Source organism: Uranotaenia lowii, chromosome 2, assembly GCF_029784155.1.
Source record: "Uranotaenia lowii strain MFRU-FL chromosome 2, ASM2978415v1, whole genome shotgun sequence".
Taxonomy (NCBI): domain Eukaryota; kingdom Metazoa; phylum Arthropoda; class Insecta; order Diptera; family Culicidae; genus Uranotaenia; species Uranotaenia lowii.
The window spans coordinates 191,732,379-191,760,192 of record NC_073692.1 but is presented as its reverse complement, the minus strand read 5'-3'; the positions used below and the strand labels follow the sequence as shown (position 1 = coordinate 191,760,192).

The window sequence follows — 27,814 nt, the reverse complement described above, 5'->3', positions numbered from 1 at the left end:
GAAGCCGCTGAGACGACAAAGAGAGTTGCCGGTAGTTTCAAGTGAAACCCTAACCTCTCTCTCCGAGATGCCGCAAATAAGCTGGGTGTATCGTCTACAACCGTGCATCGAGCCAAAAAACGAGCCGGACTATCGACTTACAAGAAGGTAGTGACTCCAAATCGCGATGATAAACAAAATACGACGGCCAAAGCGCGATCCCGGAGGCTGTACACGACGATGTTGATGAAGTTTGACTGCGTGGTAATGGACGACGAAACCTACGTCAAAGCCGACTACAAGCAGCTTCTGGGACAGGAGTTTTATACGGCAAAAAGAAGGGGAAAGGTAGCAGATATTTTCAAGCACATGAATCTGTCAAAGTTTGTGAAGAAATATCTGGTTTGGCAAGCCATCTGTACCTGTGGCTTGAAAAGCAGCATTTTCATAGCTTCCGGGACTGTCAACCAAGAAATTTACGTGAAAGAATGTTTGAATAAACGTCTGCTGCCTTTCCTGAAGAAACACGGTTGTTCCGTACTGTTTTGGCCGGATTTGGCATCTTGCCATTAAGGTAAAAGGCCATGGGTCCAACAACGAGCAGGTGGTTCCCAAGGACAATTGAGAAATACTGGGCTATTGTCAAGTGGAACTTAAAGAGGACCAAAAAAACTGCTAAGGACGAGCAGCAGTTCAAGGCAAACTGGCTTTCTGCGGCGAAGAAGGTGGACAAGGTGGCTGTTCAAGATCTGATGGCAGGGGTTAAGCGTAAGGCCCGGCAATTCGGATTTGGAAAAGCGGAAGCCTAACTGAATATTTTTCCTGAATTTTATACTAATTAAACTTGAAAAAGAAATTTAATTTGATTTTTTAATAAACGATTTCACCGATTTACACGCGTTTCCCTTGACCAACTTTTGACCGTACCACCCTTTAGGGACGCTCAGAAAAAATGTAGGATGCATAAAAATGTATTATAGTTTTGAATTTGAAAAAGTTGTCTGGTAAAATTTCAACTAAACAATAACTTCGCTTCTTAACTGAACCAAAAATGTTTTTTGAATAGCAAACATCAGTTTTATATTTCATTTTGAAAGCAATCTAGATAATCATTATTGATATTGATTTGATTTGATATTATTTTGAGTTAGCTACCTACATATGTTAAGCGTAGGAACAAAATGTTGTCGTTATAAAATTATCGATTTTATTACCTTACGCCGTCAATGCTGACTTAGTAAAGTATCATGTAATTTTTTAAATAAAATCTCCAGATTTATCAATCATCTATGCGTTTTGTTAAGTTTTGATTTCATTTCGTGTACAATACAGACAGACTTCATTAGAATTAAATTGAAAAATCTCCAAAACTTTAGAAATGCAAAAAAAAATTAAAAATCATTCATATTTTTTATTTAATACAATCATGATAATATTCTAAAGTCTAAGCACCACTGAGCATCGCTAAAAAAACAAAACATAAACATCTGTGTGTAATTGTAATTCTTCAATATTGATTTAACGAGAGCCCATCGATACACAATCATAGTATAGATTTAAACGAAGAAATAGTGTTTTTCATTTCATTTAGACGTTCCGTTTCGAGTGTGTTACAATTTGTCGATTTAATTCCCTTAAACCGTATTTCAATTTCACCCTTTTCGAAAATCGATTCGATTCCAATTCACTATTCCAAATTTCAAGCTGATCGGTTATGCGTCCAACTCATCTTTATATATTAGATCATCGGCGTAACACCTAGTTCAATCCGTTTTTGAAAGGGAATGTCATTTACGAACAGTATAAAAAGTAGAGGTCCTAAAAGAGATCCCTGAGGCACAACCGAATTTACAACTACAGATTTTGATATCTCGTTTTGGAAACGAACGATTTGTGTTTGATCGGTTAAGTATGATTGTAACCAAGAGAGAAGATTTGGATGAATGCAATTTTTTTTAATTTAAAGATTAAAAGGGGTATGTCAATGCGATCAAAGGCTTTGCTAAAGTCGGTATAAATAGCCTAAATATGAAAGGCTTTGTTCATAGAATTGATAACGTATGGAACGAATTTTAGAAGATTCGATGCAGAAACCATGTTGTTACTCGTTATTTATTTTTAACTTGTTGATAAATTTTTTCATTTATTATTGATTCAAAGAGTTTGGGGATGCAAGACAAAGTTCCTCAATTATTTCGAAATATGTGAGGCTGCTTTGGACAATAAAACTATTGAACTGGTTTGGATACCCGGACATGCTGGAATCTCGGGCAATGAGAATGTCCTGCCTGATATTTTCAAAGTGAAGAATAATGTCTCTCTAAACTCAATAATGTCCATATGAACAGTAACTATTAACTAGGCTAAGAATCGGACATAGCCATGAATCTCTTTTTACCCCCTATTCTAATCCCTCTGTTTGTAGCTCTTATGAAACTTTTTTGACTGTCCATCAAATTTTTTTCGAATGTTCCATGCTCAATAAAGTCAAAAACTTTAATTTGAGAAACTCGATAGAAGACATAATGGCGAATGAGGATCGTTAAGATAATTTTATAATTATAATTATGTTATATTTTTTTTAAATACAAATTTATTAAAACTTTTGTGAAGTAGACTTAAGAAGAGGAAATAATGTTTTCTTGCTTAACCAGTTTTCGCTTATCCAGGTTCGACTGATTTTGAAAAAAATAATGTGAATTTTTATCAGACCTCGTTGAGCTACCCAAGGCCCAGCCGAAGTCATCTGATTCCCTAGAAAACCTTCTCTGTTCCGGCCGCCCAAGGTAAGTTGGTATGCGCTTCTCGGGAAGAAGAATATATTGGCCCAAATCATATGGCTATTGAATAATGGCGAAGACATATTCGCTCGCTTCAATCGAAACATCGAGTGGTGATAGTGTTCAGTTATGTATGTTAGTTTAGCAGCAGCGACTAAGTCACTATTGAGGTGTATCTACTAGCTAGAAGATATAGAATGGAAGAAGAAGCCCTATCGAGAATGTGCCTAAGTAAGTAAGCAAGTAAGCGAGTGAGTCTCCTCGGGCAAACGTGAACTGCACATCGCCCTACCGATAGGCTGGCTGGGGCGCAAAAACGGCTCAAACTGGCCACACAAATTAGTCTCCAAACGTCGTTCGCCGCGTACGGAACAAGCTAAAAAAGAGCCATTCAGGTACTCAGCCGTGGGGCCGAGAGAGAAATCGAGAAACGAACTAATTGAATTTAAAAAAGTGTAGTAAACAGCAGTAGATACCACTAAAGGAAAAAAGTGTGAATTGATCCAAATCTTAAGCCATCGCATCGGTGAGAGGTGTTAACGAGGACGCGAAACAGAATTCCCACACTCGAGTTTGGAATTGGATCCAGCAACAGATAAGAAGAGCATCATATCTTTGCTGTCGGTATTGTGCAAGCCGCTGATAACGAAAAGCGGTTGTATTTATCTGGTGCAGCACATCACAGGCAAGGCGAGGAATAACAGAACTCGATTGATAAACGCGAGTTCATTGATATTAGTAAACAGCGTTTTTCGATTATTGGAATAAGAAAAGGTGTGTAGAAGATTTGAACGTTTAACAACATTTAAAATAAGGCCTCCGAAAACTTTATTTCAAAGTAAAGTGATATTTTTTTGATTTGCATAAAAAAATGATATTATTTTTTCCAGTTCTCAAAACTAAATTAATTAAGAAGTTTCAATCACAACAAAATTATTATTTTGAACTTTTCTGAGTGTCGATTCAAAGCTCTTGATTTTATTTTTCATTCTATATTTTGATTTTGGATATGGAAGATATCCGAATTCCATATCTTGTTTTTTAATGTTGGATAAAATGTAACAAACTTTGTAAGTTGCTTACATTCGTTATCTGTTCATTTAGTTCTAAATCAGCTAATAGGGTATGATGAAAACACTTGATATCTAATCTAGTATCGTAGCCCTAATTGCAATCGATCTGATCACGCAACTCCACTCCATAATACTGCATACGACTATTATCGTATAATTCAATTGTGATGCTAAGTGTCTAATCATTAGTGTTTAACTTTCTATGAATGTAGCTGAGCCAATAATCGACTATGGATGCTGTGTGTGAAAGCTCGTGATCTTAAACATACATATGGCGATTTTTTTATTATCTGACGAGTTTGCGCCGGGGGTCTTCAGATCTTCCCCAAAATTTGAAAATTTGGTTCATTTGTATTATTTTATAAATACATGTGTTTTTCAGATTTCTAAAATTTTTATATTTCGTGTTAGATTTGGTTAGATTTTTTGTAAATAATATAAAACCATATTTCAAACCTTTTTAACTCTGTTATTTTTAAACGGAAATCATAAAAAAGCACATCAAAAAACATTGAAATTTGATCACCTTTCCAAATATTATATTAAAAAAAATTAAAAAATTACCTTAAGCATGAAAAATTGCACATACGCTTTTAATGATGTCTAAAAGTACCGTCTGCATAACCGAGTATTTTGCAAAAAATACCATTGTTTAGCTCAATTTGTGATGTGATGAAACACTACCCCTTTGCCACCAACAAATTTTCACATTCAGGTGTTTCTTGTTGATATGGGTAAGAGCAAGTTCACTGGTGTTGGGAAAAAAGTAGTAGAAATTTTGACACTTGTAACACATTTTAAAAATTGTACCAATGGAAAATGTTTTCAAGATCTTTGGGCGTTGTATTATTTTACAGCACTGTTTCTATTTCAGCCGTATGTGATAGAAATATTGCTATTTTTGCATCACAGCATGCGAGAATACAACATGTTTGAGTGTAATCTCACCGCCTAGTGGTAGCAATACAAAAAGTTACGGGAACTTAGACCATCCCGAAACTTATCAAAAATAATCTCTGTTCATTACAGGGCGGAAGAGAATGCATGTTCAAAAGTGTTAGTTGAAATGATAGCGATATTTTGTTTTATATCCATTTTCTTTCTTTCGTCACTTTATACACAACACAGTTTGAGACACAGTCCAAACTAATCACCCGTCGTGTTAAGTTCGCCAAAATAAAACCCCCCAATTCCGAACCGAAATAAAAGTTGTTGCGTTTTAAGAACAAATTCGCGAGTTTCTTAATCGTGTCCGAATAGTGTTCCGGTGCCTAAACACAACACGTGTTGTGAAAAAACTTAAAGGCCGCAGATTTTGAAAATGTTTTCGCATGGTAAATGTTTTCAAAATGTGCTAAAAGAATCAAAATTTCTATCACTTTTTCCCAACACGAATGAACTTTCTCTAAGAAAACATAAATATTTACTTATGCAAAAGTCAAAAATTTTTGTAATTAATTTTTTGCTGTTTTGATGAGAAATAAACCCAGCAGCTTCAAAGATTTTATTTATAAAGATCGATCGGTCTTGTCGACTTCTAATCAATATCTCCAAACAACGATTTTTCATCAGAATAAATTTAATAATAATTAGTGTATGGTATTTTATCACTAAATTTCAATCACTGCATGTTTTGTGCGCCCTTGCCTGATCAATTGGCCAATGGAAAGGGACTTGCTGTCACTATGAGTTGATTTTTAACAGTGAATTAACGAAAGGCGCTTTAATATTAACCCAATTATCTCGTACAAATACTCGTATAAATACAGCTTTTGTAAAAGCCTTAAATCTGTGACACATTCCACCTACCTACCTAAGGGTCCAGCGCCGATTGACCGGCGCATAGGGCTGAGATAAAAGATCTCCACTGCTGGCGATCCGGAGCCAGCGTCTTCACTTGCTGCCAGCCAAGGTTCTCGTCAACTGTGCGAATTTCAGCGGCTAGACTTCGCCGCCACGAGCTTTTGGGTCTGCCTCTTCTTCGATGCCCATCTGGATTCCAGTCAAGCGCCTCTCTGCAAATCTCGTTTTCATCTCTTCGCAGCGTGTGCCCAATCCATCTCCACTTACGTTCCCGAATCTCGATTTCTAGCGCCTTTTGATGACACCGGCGATGAAGTTCAACGTTTGAGATCCAGTTGCCAGGCCACCAAGCGCGGATGATGTTCCGCAGGCAGCGATTCACAAAAACTTGCAGTTTTCGCGTCGTCACCGCATATGTGCACCAAGTTTCACACCCGTACAGCAATACGGATTTGACGTTTGAGTTGAAGATTCGGATCTTAGTTCGTAGAGAGATCTGGCGTGACCGCCAGATGTTTCGGAGACTCGCAAACGCAAATCGGGCTTTTCTGATCCGGGTTTCGATGTCCTTCTTGGTACCACCATCAGGCGTAATCTGGCTACCAAGATACTGGAAGCACTCCACTGCCTCAACCCGTTGTCCAGCTACCACGAAATTGGAACGATTTTCTGTGTTGATTTCCATCGACTTGGTCTTTCCGACATTGATTTTGAGACCTGCTGCCTTGGAGCTTTCGGTGAGGTCGTCGAGTTTGCTCTGCATGTCTTGTTGTGTTTGGGCGAGCAAAACAATATCGTCTGCCAGGTCAAGGTCGTTCAGTTGCTCCATGGTTGAAGGATTCCACGGCAATCCTCGGTTTGGTTTACAGTCAATCGATCCAGTCAGAATCTCATCCATTACGATTAGAAAAAGTAACGGTGATAAAATACATCCTTGTCTCACTCCAGCAGTTACCGGGATTGGTTCGGACAAGACACCATCGTGCAAGACCTTGCACGAAAATGCCTCGTACTGTGCTTCGATGAGATGGACTAGTTTCTCTGGGACCCCTCGTCGTCTAAGAGCAGCCCAGATGTTTTCGTGGTTCAGTCGGTCAAATGCTTTTTCGAAATCAACGAACACCAGTAGAAGAGAGTCCTGGAATTCGTTGATTTGTTCCAGTATGATTCGTAGCGTTGTGATGTGGTCCACACATGATCGTCCGGATCGGAATCCAGCTTGTTGCCGTCGGAGTGTAGCGTCGATTTTCTCCTGGATCCTGTTCAGGATCACTTTGCAGAGTACTTTGAGGGTTGTACAGATCAAAGTTATGCCACGCCAGTTACCGCACTCTGTTAGGTCTCCTTTCTTTGGGACCTTTACGAGGATACCCTGCATCCAGTCGGCCGGGAATGTTGCAGTATCCCAAATGTCAGCGACATTCCATATATCCAGAAATTAGGAACTGGTGTTCCACTAGGAGTAAAAATAGAAAAATAATTGAATGTAATAATATTTTGTCCACTAGAATTTTCACAAAATGCAATCAGATAAATCACAGTTGATGGTCAATTTTCAAACATCATCAGCTGTTAAAAAAAGGAATTTACATTTTTTTTTGGTCCCGATGATAAAACACTTCTTTTTGGAAATCCATTAGGGCAGGGGTGAGCAACCCGCGGCCCGCGGGCCGCATGTGCCCGCGAGACCTTTTTGTGCGGCCCGCGACGCTTTTTTTTTTCAAATTTTTAAGCCTTAATTTTTTTCTACAATGGATAGTTAGGAAAACTTCAGTTTGTTAACTTTTTTCTGGCATTTTAAGCGTTTACTATGTTATGTTTTAGGCTTAAATGCAGTATTGTTTATTGGCATAACGTAATATTGGAGTATTTTTATTTATTCAGCATACTTTTTCCTTATTATTTAACTCCTACCACTTGGAAGGCAAAATCCATTAAAGTAAGTCGGAAGAACAGCAAAAAATCGGAACCTACACATGATCAAAGGTGTTTTGAAGCCCGTTTAGTGAATTCATTATTTAAATTTCAAGGAAAAATAAAGTTGAATGATAAAATATATGCTCAGCAGATATTTTTTTTTAAATTATTCTATCCGATTCGGCAAAAAAGTCTTGGTGAACGATTTAAGATTGTTTATCATCATGAATCAGCAGGCATCAAAGTTACCGACAAAAATTATTAGTTCTTGAAAAAACAATAGATATCTGATCTCTGATTCCACCAAAAATATCTTTGTCGATTTTCTGTGATATTTTTTTTCAGAAATTTTATAGAAATTTATCACAAACATCGATAAATTGAGTTATTTCACTTATAATTCGCAATCTACATTACCAGTGTCAAAATATCGCTCTAGAAATCCTATCACAGTGATATCTAAATAAGATTAAAAATGATACAAAATGTGGATAAAAATTCTAAAATCAAGAAGGTAGTTTGGAAAATAGTTGTCTAAAAAATATGTGAAATTGAACATTTTATAACCTTGCTCAACATCTGAATGCAATGATCCAATTCAGAACTTAAATAAAAAAAAAACGGGTTTTTTAACGTTTTTAGAAAAAAACATCTAGGCTTTGAAGACAAGTTTTAATTGTAAAAAAAAAAAAACAGAAAGTCAAATAGCGATCAAAAGTACAACGCTAAGATGACAATGATTTCTTTATAAATCTTTTTATCACACTCTTAGTTATCACTGTGTGTAAGCTCCAGAAAATTTTTAAATGGAAGTGATGACGAATAGTATCATCGGTTTAAACAAGAATGTTTAAGAACGAATGTTCGCCAAGAAGTATTATTAAAAAATTGAGAGAATTTAAAAATGACAAAGATTTTGGGGGTAGGAGTGGAAAGAAAGTAGAACCTGCTCGCCTGGTGGTCTAACAATAACTAACTATATATTTCTAAGAGCAAGTTCACTGATGTTGGGAAAAAGTGGTAGAACTTTTGACATTTTGAAAATTTTACCATGCAAAAATGTTTTCAAGATCTTTAGGCGTTGTATTTTTTTACAACACTGTTTCTATTTCAGCTGTATGATGATAGAAATATTGTTATTTTTACATCACAGCATGCGAAAATACAACACGTGTTGTAAAAAAACTAGAAGGCCACAGATCTTGAAAATGTTTTTGCATGGCAAAATTTTCAAAATGTGCCGTCATTGTCAAATTTTTTACCACTTTTTCCCAACACCAGTGAACTTGCTCTAACTAATTTTACATTATCATAAAATCATGGCATGCTACACATCGCACTTGCTATCTTCATGCTTCAACAAAAGATTTAGCGAGGTACCTTTTCAATATCGGGTATTTAAAAAGCCGTGTTGAATTACTGTTTTTGAGCACGTGAAATCGTTTTATCTTTCCTTTTTCAGATATGTTTTCGCCAAAATTTGTAGTTATGAATGTGTTTTTGAATGTTATGTTGTGAAGCTCTGATAATTATCACAAAAAAAAAATTTAAGTGCGGTCCGAAGGCAAGATTTCAAATTTAAATTGGCCCGTTGGTTCAAAAGGTTGCTCATCCCTGCATTAGGGTATTAGGGTTAGGTATAAGTACGTCACTTAGAGAAACTTTCCAGGCACAGGGGTATAAGTGCTGCATTTACCCCTTTGCCTCCAAACAAAATGTGGCTTTCAGTTGAAAATATTAACACTCATGTGTAAATCAGTGCGAATACAATTTTTCAAAATTTCTTCAAAACCAAGACAAATCATCACAAACTGGATGTAAAACACTTGATAACCACATTCTTCGATTTCCGTTTCACGGGGAAATGGTTTTTCAAAACATCTGAAATGATATCTTTAGGATTTGAAAACAGATCGAAAACAGCTTATAGCTATCAATCGGATGTTGAACTACCACTTTTGGAACTTTTTGTGTTCATTTATCCCCCACAGCAGCGCGTATGCCACTAGTTCGAAATTACCCCGTGTTCATAATTGCCCCACTCGACCCTATTCCTTGAGCGCCAGAAAATTATTGGTGTGTATTGTTGTTTTTCAGTCGACATCTGCCGGCTTTCTTTATGTAGGTATTTTTGAATAAGCAATGAAACTTTCTTTGAAAGGGATTTGCTTGAATTGCGTTTTGAAATGAAATTGACGTTTGCCGTCGTCGAACGCAGGACACCGAGGTGAAAGCGAACTGAAGTAAGCGTTTGCCGAAAGTGAAGAGAAGCTGGTGTGAAGAAAAACTGAGAGTGAAGCTCTTTCGAATGAAGCGATTTGTGCTCATTTTTGAGTGACGATTGACGATTGAAAGTAAAATTGCCAGGGCCTGATCATAACAAACAATCCACAGCAGCAGCCCTGAAAATCAGCGCTTCGTAAGCCAATCTGTATTTTCAACTAGAAGCCCAAATCATAACAAACAATCAGCAACAGCCTTAAAAATCTGCGCTTCCTAAACGAATTCCGTCTTCATCCACCGGTAGGCCAAATAATAACAACAGGCACCAGCAATAGCTTTAAAAATTAGCGCTTTCTAAGCCAATTCCGTCTTCATCAATAAATCAGCAGCAATCTTGAAAATCTGCGCTCTTTGTGCTTATTCAACCGCCATTTCACAGTGGGGATTTTTGACCCAACAAAGGTACCTATTTCTGTGCCATTCGCCTAAACTGTACTAAATTCTGGAAAACTACTATTTCTTACCATTTCTTGGAAACGCCTCATTTTGCCTGATTTCCCCTATTTTTTAGATGTAAAGGAAGAATTCCGATTGTAGCAATCTGCCTTGTTACAAAAAATCATAAAAACCATATTTATTTATGTATAAATGTTGGCTGAATCGATTCGTGTACAGCAATTTTTGTTTTTACTACAAGTGGCTCATTTTGCCTCTTTTTTCCTAAACTTAGGAAATTTTTCAAAGAAATGCAGTCATACAAAGTGTAATACACTCTATTTCTCCATGACTCAGATTTGAAGGAAAATAATTCAAAATGCGCCAAAACTGGGAAAACTCAAATTTTAATTAGAGCGGTAAAACTCAGAAATGAATTGTAGGGGTTTTCGCGAATTCTGAGTTGTTTTTGTTCAGGGTGGTTTAGGCTTGTTCATGGATCGACTGAATGAAAAAAAATCAAAAATTTATGAAATTTCAAAGCGGTTTTGAATGGAATTTCTGATTGCAAAAAGAAAAAGACGATTGTACGGTGTGTTTAGAAGATGGATGCGTGCATTTTTATACGGTTGGTTTTATTTTTACCACAAAAAAAGTTAGTGCCACTGAGTCATTTGACCGCATCCAGCCGGTGGAACTTCGTGCTGTCCCACTTGGCACGCTCACCTACCAGCACACTCTGTCTCATTTGAGCTGATCTGAAAAGACAAGAAAAAAAAACACCATAGGTGAAAATGATTTGCACTTCAAAATTATGAGGAGATTATACTTACAGTTGTGAATGATGGCTTCCGTAGAGATTACTGGAAGAAAAGATAAAATTGTTCAATTTTGTATTTCCTTTAGACACCACTTAATTTCCTATAGAAAATTTAATTAAAACTCACCTTGATTATTTCGTCAACTGTTTCCGACCATCGCATCCAAACAATCAACAATGGTTTTTGGAACTCTCTGAGTTGTTTTCATCTATTTTGTTCGAAAACGTATGCGTCTTCGTTAAGTTCCAGGCTTTGAAAGTCAATAGATGAAAACAACTCAGAATTTTGATGGATTTCAACTCAGTTGTTTTCATCTTCATACATGGTGCGACCGCTGAACCGAAATGAATCAGTCTCTGAATAATCTAAATTTACCGTGTACAACAATTTTTCATCATGAATGATCATTTTCGGAAGATTTATTCATCTTAAAGCTGATGGTGTTGCTTTATAACACAAGAATGAATATAAACGGCTAAATAGCCCCAATTTCTTTTAGCTTTTTTTAAAAATCGAGCAATTCATATACAAAATGCAAAAACAAAGTGATTAAGTGTAAAATTTATCGCTGAATTGAGCGGTGTACACCGCTTAGCGCTCAGTTTACGAGCATAGCCGCAATTACCCCAATTTCCCCTAAAAACGAGCGATATGTTAAAAAAATCATTATATCAAATAGCAATGCATAAGAAAATTCACAAAAATGAATGAAACAGATGTTAAATTCATTGGTGAATTGAATGATGTACACCCTTTAGCGTTATGTTGACGAGAAGAGCCTCCATCACGCTGACTTCCCCTAAAATCAAGCGATATGTCCAAAAATCGTAGTAACAAATAAGAAAACATCAGAAAATACACGAAAGTGATTGAAGCAGATGTTCAACTTCCCTTAGATTCATGCAATACACTTAGAAAAAACTTTGTAACAGTTGAGAATGCGTCACAATACGCACAAAACTGATTAAATCATGCATCTAACTAATTGTTGAATAGAACTTTAACTATGCACTTCTTAAAAAAAATCATTTTTACAAAAGAAATTGCAAAAGAACAGGAGGTAAAAACATGGAATCAGGTGTAAAACTGATATATCAAATAATGAGTACTAACCAGCGTTCAGTTGTTGAGATGAGTCTCAATCGACCCAATTTCCCCTAAATTCATGAAACATTAAAAAAAGAGTCCTTGTAACAAAAGAGATAAGTTTGAAAGTTGCTGTTGATTCGACGAGAAGAGCCTCAATCATATCAATCATCAATTCAACATCATTGTGTTCTTCAAATGGTTTTTCACATGATTCAATTGTTTCTTTGCACTTTCTGGTGCATTTTCGAATGTTACAAGGTATTTTTTAATATATTAGGACCGCATTTATCGACAGAAATTAAGGGGTGCCGATTATTTTATTTAACAGTAAGTTTTACACATGTTTAAATGTTTTTGTAACTTTTTTATGCTTTCTCATTTGTTACTACGATTTTTTGATACATATTGTATGAGTTTATGAATTAATCTAGGAAAAAATGGAGGGAAAAAGACTTTTCTCGTCAGCTGAGTTCTAAGTGGTGTTCTTTAATCGATTTTTTTTCAACATATTGTCTGATTTTAGAGGAAATCGGGATGATTCGGCTATTCTTGTAAACTGAGCGCTAAGCGGTGTACACCACTCGATTTAGCAACAAATATTACACCTAATCACTTGGTTTTTGCATTTTAAACGGGAATTGTTCGATTGTTACAGAGGAATTAATGCAAAAATTTAAAAAGCTATGGATAAGAAACAAGAATTTTTAGAGTCCTTCATAGTTAATTTTTGACACTATTAAACTTAACATACTCAAGCCTTTAATGAACTGAAAGTTTTCAATAGGAACTAATAGGAGTTAGAAAAATAATTTTTAAGGTTCACCGTAACACTAGTCAAAAGTGTCTCCCAATCAATTCCTGCAACCCGTCTCCCAACCAAAATTGTTTTGCTAGGATGCAGAGGTAACCTCGGTCCTAAAGCACAAAATAGATCTTTCATCCTTTTCTCTTTCTTCCAATCTATCTATTGACTACTAGGACGTGGCCGGCGCCGTTATTGACGTTAAAAGAGAGAGCATCAGTTCTGTGCAGTGTGAATGAGCTGCTAATCCCAAGCACCATTCATTTGACCTCTGATCAAAATTGATGGCCCCGGTCAATCACGGAGTAGCAACCATTGGCAATGTGGAACTTGTTCTACTGAGCCACGCCAGCGATCGTGGACCTCGAAGTGATTGTTATCATAATATGTTTTTCGAACAAGCAATGCATACATTTTCTACAACCATGCACTTCGGGTTTTACGGTTTAAGGTGGATGTGAGTATTTAATCAAGCTAAGCTAAGCTATGTTTAAAAAGCTATGGGAAGTTCAAGCTATGGATTCATTAGCCGTTTCTATTCATTCTAGTGCAAAAAAGCGACACAATCAGCTTGAAGATTAATAAATCTACCAAAAGTGATCATTAATGATGATAAAATTGTTGAATTACACTTCGTATGACTGCATTTTTTTGAAAAATTTCCTAAGTTTAGTAGAAAAGAGGAAAAAATGAGCCACTTGTTGTAGTAAAAACAAAAATTGCTGTACACGAATCGATTCAGCCAACATTTATACATAAAAAATATGGTTTATATGATTTTTTGTAACATGGCAGATTGCTACAATCGGAAATCTTCCTTTACACCTAAAAAATATGGTAAATCTGGTTTTTTACATAAAGAAAGCTTGTGTTTTCAAGCAAGACGTTGTTGTCTGAATCGGGTACCTTTGTTGGCTCGAAAATCCCCACTTTGTATTGTCATGATTTTACGAACCTTAATTCAGAGATTCACTCAGACACGTCTGTCTCTCACAAAAATAGATCAATGAATGACTGACTTTTAGACTGCCCCAAATTTGTATGGGAAATTCAAAACCTGTGAAAAGTTATGCGCTGTGGGCCAAAATTGATCCTAGTCCTAGTACAAGATCTCATGCCAAATTTGGGCCAGATCGGATCACGGGAAGGGGTCGCTCAACGAGCCTGAAGTTGAGCCTGAAGTAAGAGATTTTGAGACATTTTGTTCGAGAGAAACATGAAAAACAAGTTTTTCATCAATAACTTTGATTCCCGTCGGTCAATTTCTTTCGAAAACGGTTTTTCTTAAAGCCTAAATTGTGATAAATATTTCATCCCAAGACTGAATTTCGATAAGAGTTAGGATAAAAAAGTTATTAGGCTTCAAAAATGGAATAACTTTTTTCATCACTGTTCATGAGTCGGGGCGGTCAAAAATATCGTCGCCTAATTAACCCAAGAAAACACGTTTTTGAAAGAATTTGGTCGACGGGAATCAAAGTTATTAATGAAAAACTGATTTTTCATGTTTCTCCAGAACAAAATGTCTCAAAATCGCATACAAACTTCAGGCTCGTTGAGCAACCCCTTCCCGTGATCCGATCTGGCCCAAAAATTGGCATGAGATCTTGTACTAGGCCAAGGATCAATTTTAGCCTGCAGCGTATAACTTTTTCAAAAGTCAGGTCATTCGGGGGGCACTCCACTGACTTTGTGTGGTTTGTTTTGCCTAGTGTTGCAAAAAAAACCAACGTTGCCGTAGACATTTAAATATTTTACTTTCATACCTTCAGTTATGCCGAATACAACTTTATTTTATTAAAAATTGGATTTATCGTCTACATATCCTTCATCTCATCTTAATACCAATATACCCCACACCACGTTAGCTGATTGAGTGTCCTTTATAATTGTGACAAATTTTTAGAGATGTCGAGTTTTCCGTTTTGAAGCTATCAAAAAACGACACCGTGAATCTAATCTAATGTTTCTTCTTATTTCATTTAAAACTTATTTATTTATTGCTCTTTGTTACTCTGTGATAATAAACAAAGATTTTATCTTTCAAGTTAGTTCAAGTGCTAACAGTCAATTTGAAAATCGTCCTTTCTGAGTCATAAACTTGTATCAGGCAACCCCAATTTTCCGACCGGCAACTTTTTCATCGAGTTTTTCCACCACCCTGCTGGTTGATCGATTCCACCCTCTTTGGGTGGCAGCAGAACGAGATAACTCTCATCGTTTCGCCGCACCGCCTCGCGAGAGATGCAAATATGATGCCGTCTTTCTCTCGGTGACGATGAATTCTATGCTGAGATTGTAGTTGACGATGATGATGATGATGATTTCAACCCCTTGTGCATATTTTCCGCGTGTAATAGTGTGCGTGTTCCGTCTACTTTCAGGCGCTTTAGGCCCGCTCGATCAACGATATGGATCCCAGTATTCTAGCAACCATGGACCGTGACGCACTCAAGAAGCAAATCGAGAACATGAAGTACCAGGCCTCGATGGAGCGATGGCCTTTGTCCAAGAGCATCGCTGCGTAAGTACCCAATTATCTTTCATTTTCCGACCCCAATTGTACGCATTTATGAACCCAATCATATCACAATTAAGTGGGGAAAACTTGTGCCAGAAAGAAATCAGTGAATTAGGTCTGTGCCCCGGGGAAAAACGGCCGAAGAAAAGTGTGAAAAAGCCCTTGTGTGAAACGTTCCAGCAGTCGTCTGAAAGGATCCCCACTAACCCTCGGAAGCCCCTCAGAAAGTGAAGAGGAAAAACGCTAGTGATGTATATCGATAATTTCGGGGTGTGTATTCGGGTGCAACTGAAAAGAAATCTAACTTCCTCAGTTTGACAGCGTTTTCCCTCCCGGAAAAGTCATTTGATAAATTGGGTGGGTTCGGTTTTTCCTCAAAGAACTATCTAGGATGTTGGAAAAAACTTTTAGAAATTCGGAAAAAAGGAAATAATGTTTTACAATTACACTCCATTTGGGGCACAGGAAGAAGAAAGGCATGGCGAAAAACCGCACTTTTCTCTCTCAGTTTTTCTCACGATATAGCTCAACGCGAGACGACTTACTCACTTGTTCCAGTTGCTATTTAGTGTTTTGTTTCGCTCTCGCTCACAGCAGAATAGTGAGGGGTGAGTAATTATTTTCCGTGCGTGTGGGGTTTTTCTTCGGGGCTGACTGAGGAAAGGGGTTTACTCATGAGAGGGTAGAAAAAAAAAAACTGTGGTTCAGTGTTGCCTGCGAGAAAACGGTGCTATCGGTGAATGAGAGAAGTATTTGACATTTAGGTATATCAATTTGAATTCTAGGATTCAAAGTAGATAGGTACATGAACTCAAAAAGGTTTCCTGTAATATCGAACTTTCTGTTTTTAATCCGATATATGATTGAGGAATATTTCAAATGATTTCATACTAACGATTTGAAGTGATGAAGGCATTCAGATCTTAAACAACTTACTGATATTCTTGAGGAAATTAGTTAGAGATGATGCGTGCATGTTTTGTTGCGTTCTCATTGTTTACAATAATTTAAAATAAAAATCCACTAATTAGAAGAAATTTTGTCGTTTGAGCATCGTTCTGTCTGATTTAAAATCGATATACACTGCCGGCCAAAAGTTTGGGATCACCCACTAAAAAACATGCAAATTTTGATCGTTCATATCTCAGCCGTCTTGGGACATATTGCAAATCTTTTGATCTCATTTGAAAGATAATGAGCAATAGCTATTTCGGAGTTATTTTGCCTAAATATAATGTTTTAGTTTTGAACTTAAAACTTAACCTAAAGTTATGACATTTTCAAAAAATCGCACTCAATATTCAAAGCCGATCATCTCGGGATAGGGTGGACCAAATCTCAAAATTTGAGTGGCATTAGAATCCCTATTCTGTACTTCTCAAAACACAATCAAAAAATTTTGTGAAAAAATTCAAGAATGTACTTGAAATTAATAAAATAGACACTTGAGTTATCGTCCAAAAGTTTGGGATCACCCCTTGGTATGGTGAGTTTGGGATCATTCTTATAAAAACATGCAAATCTATTTTATTCATATCTTTCTCATCTTACATCGTATTGCAGATCTGAAGGTCTCATTTGGAAGCTAAGGAATTGTTGTTTTTTCATAAATTCATTCAAAAATTATATTTTGAAGTGAAAACCATAAAAAATCGCCATAAATTTATTGTTTTTTTGAAAGTTTCCAGTTATGATTCTGATTTTTTTGTAGTTCTCACCTTAAAATAAAATTTTTGAATGAATTTATGAAAAAACAAAAATTCCTAAGCTTCCAAATGAACCCTTCAGATCTACAATACGATGTTAGATAAGAAAGATATGAATAAAATAAATTTGCATGTTTTTATAAGAATGATCCCAAACTCACCATACCAAGGGGTGATCCCAAACTTTTGGACGATAACTCAAGTGTCTATTTTATTAATTTCAAGTACATTCTTGAATTTTTTCACAAAATTTTTTGATTGTGTTTTGAGAAGTACAGAATAGGGATTCTAATGCCACTCAAATTTTGAGATTTGGTCCACCCTATCCCGAGATGATCGGCTTTGAATATTGAGTGCGATTTTTTGAAAATGTCATAACTTTAGGTTAAGTTTTAAGTTCAAAACTAAAACATTATATTTAGGCAAAATAACTCCGAAATAGCTATTGCTCATAATCTTTCAAATGTGATCAGAAGATTTGCAAAATGTCCTAAGACGGCTGAGATATGAACGATCAAAATTCGCATGTTTTTTAGTGGGTGATCCCAAACTTTTGGCCGCCAGTGTAAATGTGACAGAGGTTGAAAAAACTATATTCATTGAACTTGGAAGACATCTCAGTATAATGTAATTAGACGATTTAGAGTGTTTTAAGACGTTTACTGCTTTTGTAAAGGGAGGCACCCATGAAAAAATACACGACAAAACTCGAACAATTTTTAAGCAATTGTAATAAAAATCAATAAACATGAAAGTTTTGACATGATGCGATGATTTATCAAATTGACAAAAAAGTTCGGGTAAAATAACATGATAAATTCTATTGAAAAACTTTTCTTCTTTTTTTTCAATGTTAGCGCTTGTAGTAAAAAAAAAGTTACATTAACCTACCGAATCTCTTTCTAGCCATACAATTGCTCTGAAACTTTGTTAATATGATATTCCTCCAAAAACTGTTTTTAACTTTGATTTTCACGCGTGTCAAATGTTGTCATTGAACTTTATATAAACGCTATCTCAGAAACCACTTGACAGATTGCCACAAAACTTGCGCATGAAAACATTACTTTACTAGGTGATATCACTGAAAATTTTATAAATTCTTTTTCACGGATTCAAAAGTTAATCACAAAAGAAAATTTTGCACTTTTTTCGAACACTTTATAAAGATTTATTTTGATTTGGTCTGATACATGCAAACTTGATCCAAACTTAATATTTTCGTTTGGAAAATGGCTTTTGAATAAAGTGCAATATAAATAATCTGAAACAATAGACTGAGAAAATATAGAATTCATTGCAGATTTTTTCATTTGAAGATTTAATGAACTGGAATTCTATTTTATACAAATCAACTTTGATTGAAAAATTGAAATTTTTAATTGATTTAACAATAAAAAATTTCAGTCTGCGATCTCTTGCGATTTAAATTCCACAACAAAACATTAATCTTGATATTTTCATCTCGCTAAATCAGAATCTGATTTTTTAATGTACAATCTGAATCTGTCTGACCCTGAATTCAAAATTTTATCTTCTGTTTTAATTTTTTTTAAATCTGTTTTAAAAGTTTCAAAACGAGTTCTAAAAAAAAACTGAGTCTTAAATCCAGATCAGAATTTTAAATATGAGCCAAGAAGTTAATTTTGTTTCAAGAATTTGGAATTTTAACTAACTAACATTATTTCAATTATTGTACATCTTCTTGTACATCCGAAAAAATATGAATTTCAAATATTGAATCTGATTATGATTTTTCGATTCTCAATCACCATTATGAAGCTTTGTTATGTTTGAATTCTGCTTAAAAATTAAATTTAAGAAACTTCGGATCTAAATAGAAAAAAACATAAATTCAGGATGGTTTCTAATTCTCTTTTTCACATTCGGAAAATTATTATTTAAACATTAAAAATGCATATGAGTATCGAAAATCATTGATTCATGATTTTCGAAATCGTCAGTTTTGAAAATGTCATGAATTAATGTTTCAAAAACCATGAAAATTACATTAAAAATTCGTGGTTTTCGAAACTAGAATTCAGGACTTCGATTTCAAAACAGCTTTTCATTTTAAATTACAATGATTATTCCAACTGAAAATATGAATCCTTCACTTAAAATCAAAATTCTAAATATTTGCAAACCTAAAAATAATTGGTTTTTGTTAATTTATTATCAGAACTTTCGAAATGAGTTATTTATATCCCGTTTTGAATTTAAACTCAAAACAGAATTTCTATCAACAAGTGAGAAAATTTTTAAAAAGTGTAGCATAACTTGAACCTAGGATCAGTTTTCGAGATTCTGGCATCAGTTTTGAGTCAAAATTTTTACTCTTGAACAACCCCAATCATTAAAATTTGATTAGAAACTTCAAATTTTGAGTGTAGAGTAGAATACTTCACTTGCTTTTTTGGACCCTCGGGGAGGAGGGTTTGACCACAAAACACGGCCATGACAGGAAAAATTTGAATTTTTCGTAAAGTTTGGTACATTATCCATATTTTATTTAATGATAAATTCACTGATTTTAAAATCATTCAATTTTCAAAAAAGGTTTGAGCAAGTTTTTATATGAATACATTTAAACATATTTAAAAATTTTGCACTCATCCAAAAACATTATAAGGCAAACATTTTCTCAGTTAAATTTATTGTAATGAAATAGTAAAATATAAATAGAAATTAAACTCTTAACTGCATTACCGAGAATTCCCGCCCAAAACTTCCCAGGAATAAAAAATTTCGGGAATTCCCGAATCCCAGGAAACGATTTATCCGTTTATTTTTCAATGAAATCATGGAATCGGGCCGGGTCTGACTGTTCCCAAATTTTGAACTAAATATCCGGGCGAACCCGAATAAAACTGGGCAATCTGGCAACCTTTTGTATGATTAAGATAAAAAAAAGTTTCAAAAATGGTTAACACACAAATTTAAAAAAGTATATATTCGACCGGCAAGATTAGTATTAAAAATGGTAAACAATAACGAATCTTTTAATCCAAATAATAACACTACCTACTAGATTATTTAGAATGGAGTGGAAGCAGTAGCAAAATAATCGCCCAAAAATGACACTATTTGAAACAAACGGACTGTTAACTGAGAGTTCACGATAACCTGAAGATTAGCAAAACAACTTTTATTTCTAGTTTAAAATATTTTTCAGATACTCTGATTAACTTTTTGAACTTTTTCCGAACAAAAAGCTTGTGAATAAACCATTATTGTTTGAACAATTTACAGCATTGATTATGAAAGAACTTAAAATTTCTTTGTCGGTGCAAATACCCTTGATTCGCTTTAGGAAATTTATGCCAAAAACAAAATAAAAGCAATTGTTGGATGGTGTTAAAAAAAACAAATGTTTGATAATACCAAATTAAGGTCAATCTTTAAAATATACCACATATATCTGTACATATGTACGGTTCGCATACAGTGAAGGGTTAAAAAATCCTTTTTAAATTTTTCCCGAGAATTCGAAAATTCCCGGGAAAAGGATGATAAAATTTCCTGATTACCAGGAAAGCAAAAATGGCCGGAATATGGACGTTCTAAACAACGCTAATTTAATTTTTTATAACTCGGAACACGTGGCTATTTTTGAGTAATATTTCAACAAAAATACTCTAAAGTTTATAAAAAATGACTCATGGTTTTTTTATTACGATATTTCAATGTTTGCGTGAGATATGAGGATAAAAAAATGCGAAGAGAAATGTTCTTCTAAAAAACTCAACATTTCAAAGTCCTTGTCAAATTTTGAAATTCTAGAGTAGCAATTTCGACTCTGAACTAAAGCCAAAACCTTGAAATCTTATCTCAGGTACACATTTCTACTACAGTGTTTTTTTTTTAAATTTTCTCCCTTTTTAAAATTTAGCACTGAATAACGAATTTCAATAACATTAGAATTAGCTTGTCAGATTGTCCAGATTTTGCCCGATTTTTTCCTCTTTTTTTTATTAAATCGAACAAAATTTTGCAAAATTTGAAATCTTATTTGAAAATTTTCAGATATGCCTTGAGGATATGCCTTGAGGAAGGCCAAGATCAAAGGCCAAAACGTCGGGTAAATTGTATGTATCGTAAAGATTTTACTTTGTTTTGACTGGAATGCATATTAAAATTTTAAAATATTGAGCTTTTAGAATCCTGTATTTTGCGCCCAAATTAGTTTTTTTTTATCCAAATTAAATCGAACGTTTTTTGGGAGCTTGAAATATGATTGATTGATGTGATTCAATAAAAAAAATATATATTTGAAAATTTAAATCGAATAATTTGGCTTTTGGTAAATATTGAGGAGAATAGCCCGGATTCACATGGCTCAGATACTTGCAGGAAAAATTTGGAAAGTTCATTCTAAAGTTCATTCATTCCAGCTTTTGTGGTTTGAAATTTTAGTTGAACGTTAAAATTCATGGGATCAGAGTTCGGATTCTGTATCCAATTTATTGTTCTTGAATTTCAATTTGGATCATCATTCGCACAAAATCCTGATTCTAATCTTGGTTTTGATTTTCAAACTGCAATAAGTTTAACTGAATATTACATATTCAAAACTCATTATTCCGGAATATGAATAGTAAAATACGAAATTCAGGATTACAAGAGTAAAAAATAAGTCTGATTTAAATTGTTAACTTTATCTCTCACATTTATTTGTAAAAATTTGATTAATTCTCACCAATGCTTATCTTTGTGGTTTAAAAGAATTAGCTTATTACTTGCTATTTTGAGTGAATACAAAAAAAAATCTTAAAAATAAAACCTTAAAAATCCCTTATTTATTTTTTCAAAATTTCATATAAAAATTAAGATTTGTTATCAAAAGTTGGAATTTTAAATAAATACTAACTATTAATGTAAAATAACTCAAACCTGAATAATTATACAGAATAAGGTGTCCAGATTGTCCGGTTTAATCCAGGTATCTAATACGAGATTTAGGAACAGTCCGGCCCGACCCGGTTGCCAGGATTTCTTCAAAAAATGCCCAGATTTTGCCAGGATTTATTCACTTTATTTGGCAAATCCAAAAAAAAAAAATTGTGCTGGCAATTTATTATGTATGTATGTTTGCCTCCAAGACGAAATTTTTTGAGCAAGTTTTATATAAATAATCATGATGGGTTTTTTTTTGGAAGCCTAAAATACGATTTAGAATCTGTAGATGAGTTTTGATGAAAACAATTTTTTTCATTTTTTTTACTTGATTTTTGTTGGGTTATTGTTTTTTTTTAAACGAACACACACATATAGGATCTCAGTGAAACTTCATGTTTCTTTGAAGAGATCTAAATTCTACTTAAGACTAAGCGTACATCTTTCAAGGATAAAATGGCATTTTACTAATGCTAACACCACCAACCCACAGAATGAATACTATGTTTGCTGTGACCAAGACTTCATCTCATGACCTCTGGCTTAGAAGACTTGAACGCTATCCTCTAGGCCACAGTCGGCGGCATTTCTGGGTTTTGAAAAAAAAATTACCCGGATTTGACCCGCATTTCTGGTCGCCAATTTTGAGTTCAAACGCCCGAATATTGCCAGGTTTTGATATAAAACTGCCCGGAATTGTCCGGTCCGAAAACGTGCTGAAAAAATTCTGGCATCCTTAATATAAAACCTACATATTTTTTTCTATTTTTTATGCATGCATTGCTCAAAGAAAAATACTATAGGAACAATTTTGTCACCCCTCGCCCCTCATGAGCCGATTCTTCCAACGGCCCTGGTGTAACATACACACACACCAAAAAATTTATAAAATTACTCGAGACAGAAACGCTTGAAGACCTAATTATGTTTCGCCCTAATTAGGAATTGATTTAATTTCACATCATTTTCAATCTAAACTTAACAAACACCCAAGCTTACGGGCCATAATTTTCGAAAGACTTAACTGTATCATGATCTAATTAATTAAAGATGTAATTTTCAATCATATTGAATATAAACTTATATAAGGGACCTAAATTTGAATTTAAGAAGATGTAAAATTATGTGCGAGGTTAAAATTTCGCAACCTTGAGAAGAAACAGAAACAAAACAAATAAAAGCAAGTGCATTCTATTTTGGTGCGTATTGTCACGGGAAATTTTAGCCAGAAAGTGTTCTTTTGGGTGAAAAAGGCGATTCCCTCTTGTGCTTTTGATAACGTGGATAACAGCTGTAGGTAGTAAGGTAAATATGTTATGGTTAAAGTTTGACATCATAGTTTCACATCAATTGACATCAGATTCCCTCATTTGTAGCAGCTACAACCGAGCAGAAAATTCCACCTTACCACAGTTGCTTTCTAGAAAGTTTACCAAAAGAAGCGTACCAAGAATGATCATGATGATAAGTTTTCCCCATCCCGCCCGGTCGCCGTTGGAATGAGTGCATCTTTCTTGGGGAAGGTCCCCCATTTTTTTATCACTCCAAGTATAAGCTGAAAGAATTTTTGAATAAGCTGCATAAACAATATAAGAATATGAATATTAAAATGAAATGTATGCCTCTAAAATTGTGTCTCCGAAAGCTCCTACGACTAAAAATATAAACGACGCTGAATCAAAGCAATCGACAGATTTTTTTAATTCAACAACGTTATAAGCTAAGTTCAGATACCGGTATTTCGATAGGAACTTGTGGCAACTTACTATTTTTATCAGTGAGCGTTTTCAATCGAAAACGCTCACTGAAGAAGATAGTAAGTTACTATCGAAATGCCGATATCTGAACTTTTCTTAAACTGTGATTAAATTAAAAGAAATTTTTCGATTGCTTTGATTCAGTAGAATTACTCACATATTAGGATGTACGAAGCTATATTATATCATCAATGATCTAAATTTATGTCAAAAACGATGCTACGCTTTTGTGCGTTCTATTTGACGTAAATTTACATCATTGATGATGTAATATTATGTCGAATGTGCTTTTCAATTATAGCCAGAAATTTTATGTCTTCACAAGGAATATTTAAAGAAGGTAGTGTCGAGGCAGCCTTGCTTTAGTATTAGTACACACTGCGACGTCACAATCACGAAAAATCTGTTAATTTACTAGGAAATTTGTCTTTTTCTTTGATAATTTGAAGAATTTGCTGGAAATGTTCCACTTTTAATACCTGTTATTCTAGAAGGATTCTTACTCTTCAAGATTGGTACGAAAAAAGTGGGATTTTCGAGTAATTTTTGCATGAAATAGACCATCTAAGTTCGAAAAAATGGTGGATTTTCCCTACTCAAATTTGCTAAATTTTAAAATTAGTTCAAATTCTTCCATGAAAATGATCAAGTCAGTGCAGTTTAAGATCCTTATTACAAAAAAGTTATCAAAAAACAAACTTTTATATAAAACCAATATTATTTATTCGCATTTTAGTAAATCGAGTTAACAATAATCAATTGATGTTAATTGTTCTACATAAGAATTGAATATGGTAAACCGATTGGATAAAAATCATGACAATCAGTTGCACACGCAATAACTACCTGCTAGACCTTTTTAAAGTAGATTTTATCTTCGTTTTTGAACGTTTTAGCATCAAGATGACATTGCGTTCATTATTAAAATGAGAAAAAAACATAATGCAATCTTCAAAGGATCAGAAAATTTCATAACATAGTGAAATAGAAGTCTAACAACACAATCAAAATGAAATTGGAATTCATTTTCGTTCTAAAACATGTTTTTCTTTGAAATTTCTACCATTCGCATATAAATTTTCGATACATTCGTTTTTGTGACGTCACAAAAAAAATCCAATATGGCTCTCGACACTACCTTATTTAAATATTCCTTGATGTCTTCAAGCGTTTCTGTATTTTCCAATGTAATTTTATGTCAAAAGTGATGCTTCTTTTTTGTGCATCCTTTTTGACATAAATTTACACCAAAAAATTAATAGTGTGCACTATTAATTTTTTGGTGTAAATTTATGTCAAAAAAGATGCACAAAAAAGAAGCATCAATTTTGACATAAAATTACACTGGAAAACACAGAAACGCTTGAAGCCATAAAATTTCCGGCTTTAATTTAATAACACATTCGACATAATATTATTTCATCAATGATGTAAATTTATGTAAAGTTTGACGCACAAAAGCGTAGCATCTTTTTTGACATAAATTTAGATTATTTATGATATAATATTGCATCGTACATTCATATATGTTATTAATTCCACTGAATCAAAGCAATTGAAAAATTCCTTTTAATTCAACCACGATATAAGAAAAGTTCAGATATCTGTATTTCGATAGCAAGTTACTATCTTCTTCAGTGAATCGAATCGAAAACGTTTACTGAAGAAGAGAGTGAGTTGCTATCGGAATACCGGTATCTGAACTTATCCTATGAAGTGGATGAATTGAAAAAAATCTTTCGATTGCTTTGATTCAGCGTGGTATACCTAAATTTTTCGTCATAGGAGCTTTCGGACACGCTATTTTATGAGGCAAAATTTAATTTTATTATTCATATTTTTATTATTTTTATACATCATTTTTTAGAAAATAAAATTTTTTAATTTAATATTTTTACGGGAAATGTTTAAATTTTTTTAACGATTCTTAACCTTTAAAATTTGCAGAAATAATTTTCTAGAATAAATGTAAACATATCAAAGTAGTAACATTCTACAATTTCAAACATTCCTCCTTCAGACACTCAGAAAACCCGTTTTTTATTTGGTCTTTTCGCTGGTAACGTATTGTATGTCGCTTACCGAAGTTGAACCGATAGGACTTTGTCCTAAATGTGTTAAAAGTACCAAAGAATCTGCAAAAAAAAAAAACAATATTGGAGACTTATTTACTTTTCCGACTGACAAAGCTTAATTCTACTTGTGGTTTCGTTTCTGCTTTCAATATTCCGTGTAATTTTTGTTTGTGTAGTCGAGCTCCCATTTCGTTGTTCCGAATCATATTTGTGTTAATCATAATATCGTTCATAGCATGCATCTTTCAAATATATTGTTTGAGGTCTATCTACTCTAAGATCGATATTAAAACTCTGGCGAAAAAGGATATATTATTTCAGATTAAAATTGAATTAATGGAATGTAATGGAATCTTGCACTTTATCAAATTTGGTAAGATCAAATAACTAATGAAGACATAATAGTGACGTAATCTATTCCCAAGTATGGACTTATTTTTTGAGCATTTTTTTTAGCTATCGTCATCCAATATTTTGAAGTTTGTTTTGGTGAGCCATACATAGAAATATTTCATTCAGTACTTCGATACATTCTGCATCGATTGCATTTAGATCTTTGGCGAAATAGCGTTTAATTTGAAATCATTTTAGCAAATCTTGATTGTTTAATCGATTTGATCTGTCTTCAGCCGAATTGACTCCAACAACTACCACTTCTTCATATTCATTTTCTATTTTCTAACTGACAGCCTCGAAATCTTTTCAAGAAAAATATTTGAACATTGTCAGGCATGGTTTACGCAATCTAAGGAAAGATGCCAAAAAGTGGTGAATTCCCGAAAAGAGGTTCATGAAATAACTGACAATCGATAAAAGATTGCGCCTAAAGGTATACCTACTTCAAATTTAGGAACTGAAAACGTCGGAAATTGCTTCATACTCAGAAATTAAATTTCACCACAGAATGATGCAAGAAGCACAGGTTAGTTTTTAAGATACGTACTATCAGGTCAACTTCTATCACCCAGTTAATCGATTGTCAAAAATTTTTTGTCATAAAAAATCGATTAAACATTTAATTTACAATATTTTAGCATTTTTCTGCTGTTAAGTAATAATTTGAAGAACTAAACCTCATCTTAAAAAAATCACTAAACTCGCGCCCAATCGACTTGTGTAGCTATTTTGAATTCTTACCTTGTTTTAAGAAAGCGAGGAATTGTTTTGAAACCCATCTGGCTCACTGTGTGAACGGAGTCATCATCCTTCCAAATTCAGTCGAAGCAGCAGTCCTGGGAGAATCATTTTTTTAGATTAACTTTCGCTTGCCTGGTTATCTTTTCTCTTAAAACACTAGAGCGCACTAGGAAGTGCCATAATCAGTCCAGTAGATGGAGGATCGTCCAACATGAGTGTTTAATTTATGGTCGACTGAAAATAAAATTACATTAAATTGTCATCGATTCTAAAATGAAGTTCTCATCCAGATCACTTATTGAAACTTACTTTGGCAGTGCTGGTTTCATTTTATCTTGGGAAGCTTTAAAACGGCACCAAGTTAATCCGGAATATTCCATTTCTAGCGGCAGCAATACACTAGCGGTGATACTTTCCAGAATTGGTTTCAGGTAAACCGAACACAGGTCCAGAGTATCCAACTAATAGGAGTTGCACAGATTGGTTTGCCTTGCTGGTTGACCTGACATGCTAGTTCCGATGGAATCCGGATCTTAAACGTTGATCATTGATTGAACTATAGTATCGGTCAGTGTGTCCACTTCAGATTCCTTAGGCACATATTCATGTCCATGACCAGCACTGCGCTGGCTGCTGGTTGTTTTCGGTGCCATATTGCCGTACGTGTGGCACATACCTTCGCCAAAACCAACCTGCGAAAATTCAAAATTATCATCACATAAATTGTGATATATAGAAAGCTTATAATATAATTATCGAAACAAAACTTACCATTTTGACTGTCGATTGTTCAAGAGCCG

General features: G+C 34.4%; 1 protein-coding gene across 1 annotated transcript in view; it reads left to right on the top strand.

The window, feature by feature from the left end:
* The first annotated feature begins 3,075 nt into the window (after window positions 1-3,075).
* The window catches only part of LOC129750139 (guanine nucleotide-binding protein subunit gamma-e), a 112,075-nt gene continuing 87,336 nt past the window's right edge, over window positions 3,076-27,814 (top strand). The window contains exons 1-2 of the mRNA XM_055745383.1: window positions 3,076-3,533; window positions 15,307-15,446. Of these exons, the coding sequence (XP_055601358.1) occupies window positions 15,334-15,446 (113 nt within the window). The 5' untranslated portion in view covers window positions 3,076-3,533; window positions 15,307-15,333. The remainder of the gene's footprint in view (window positions 3,534-15,306; window positions 15,447-27,814) is intronic.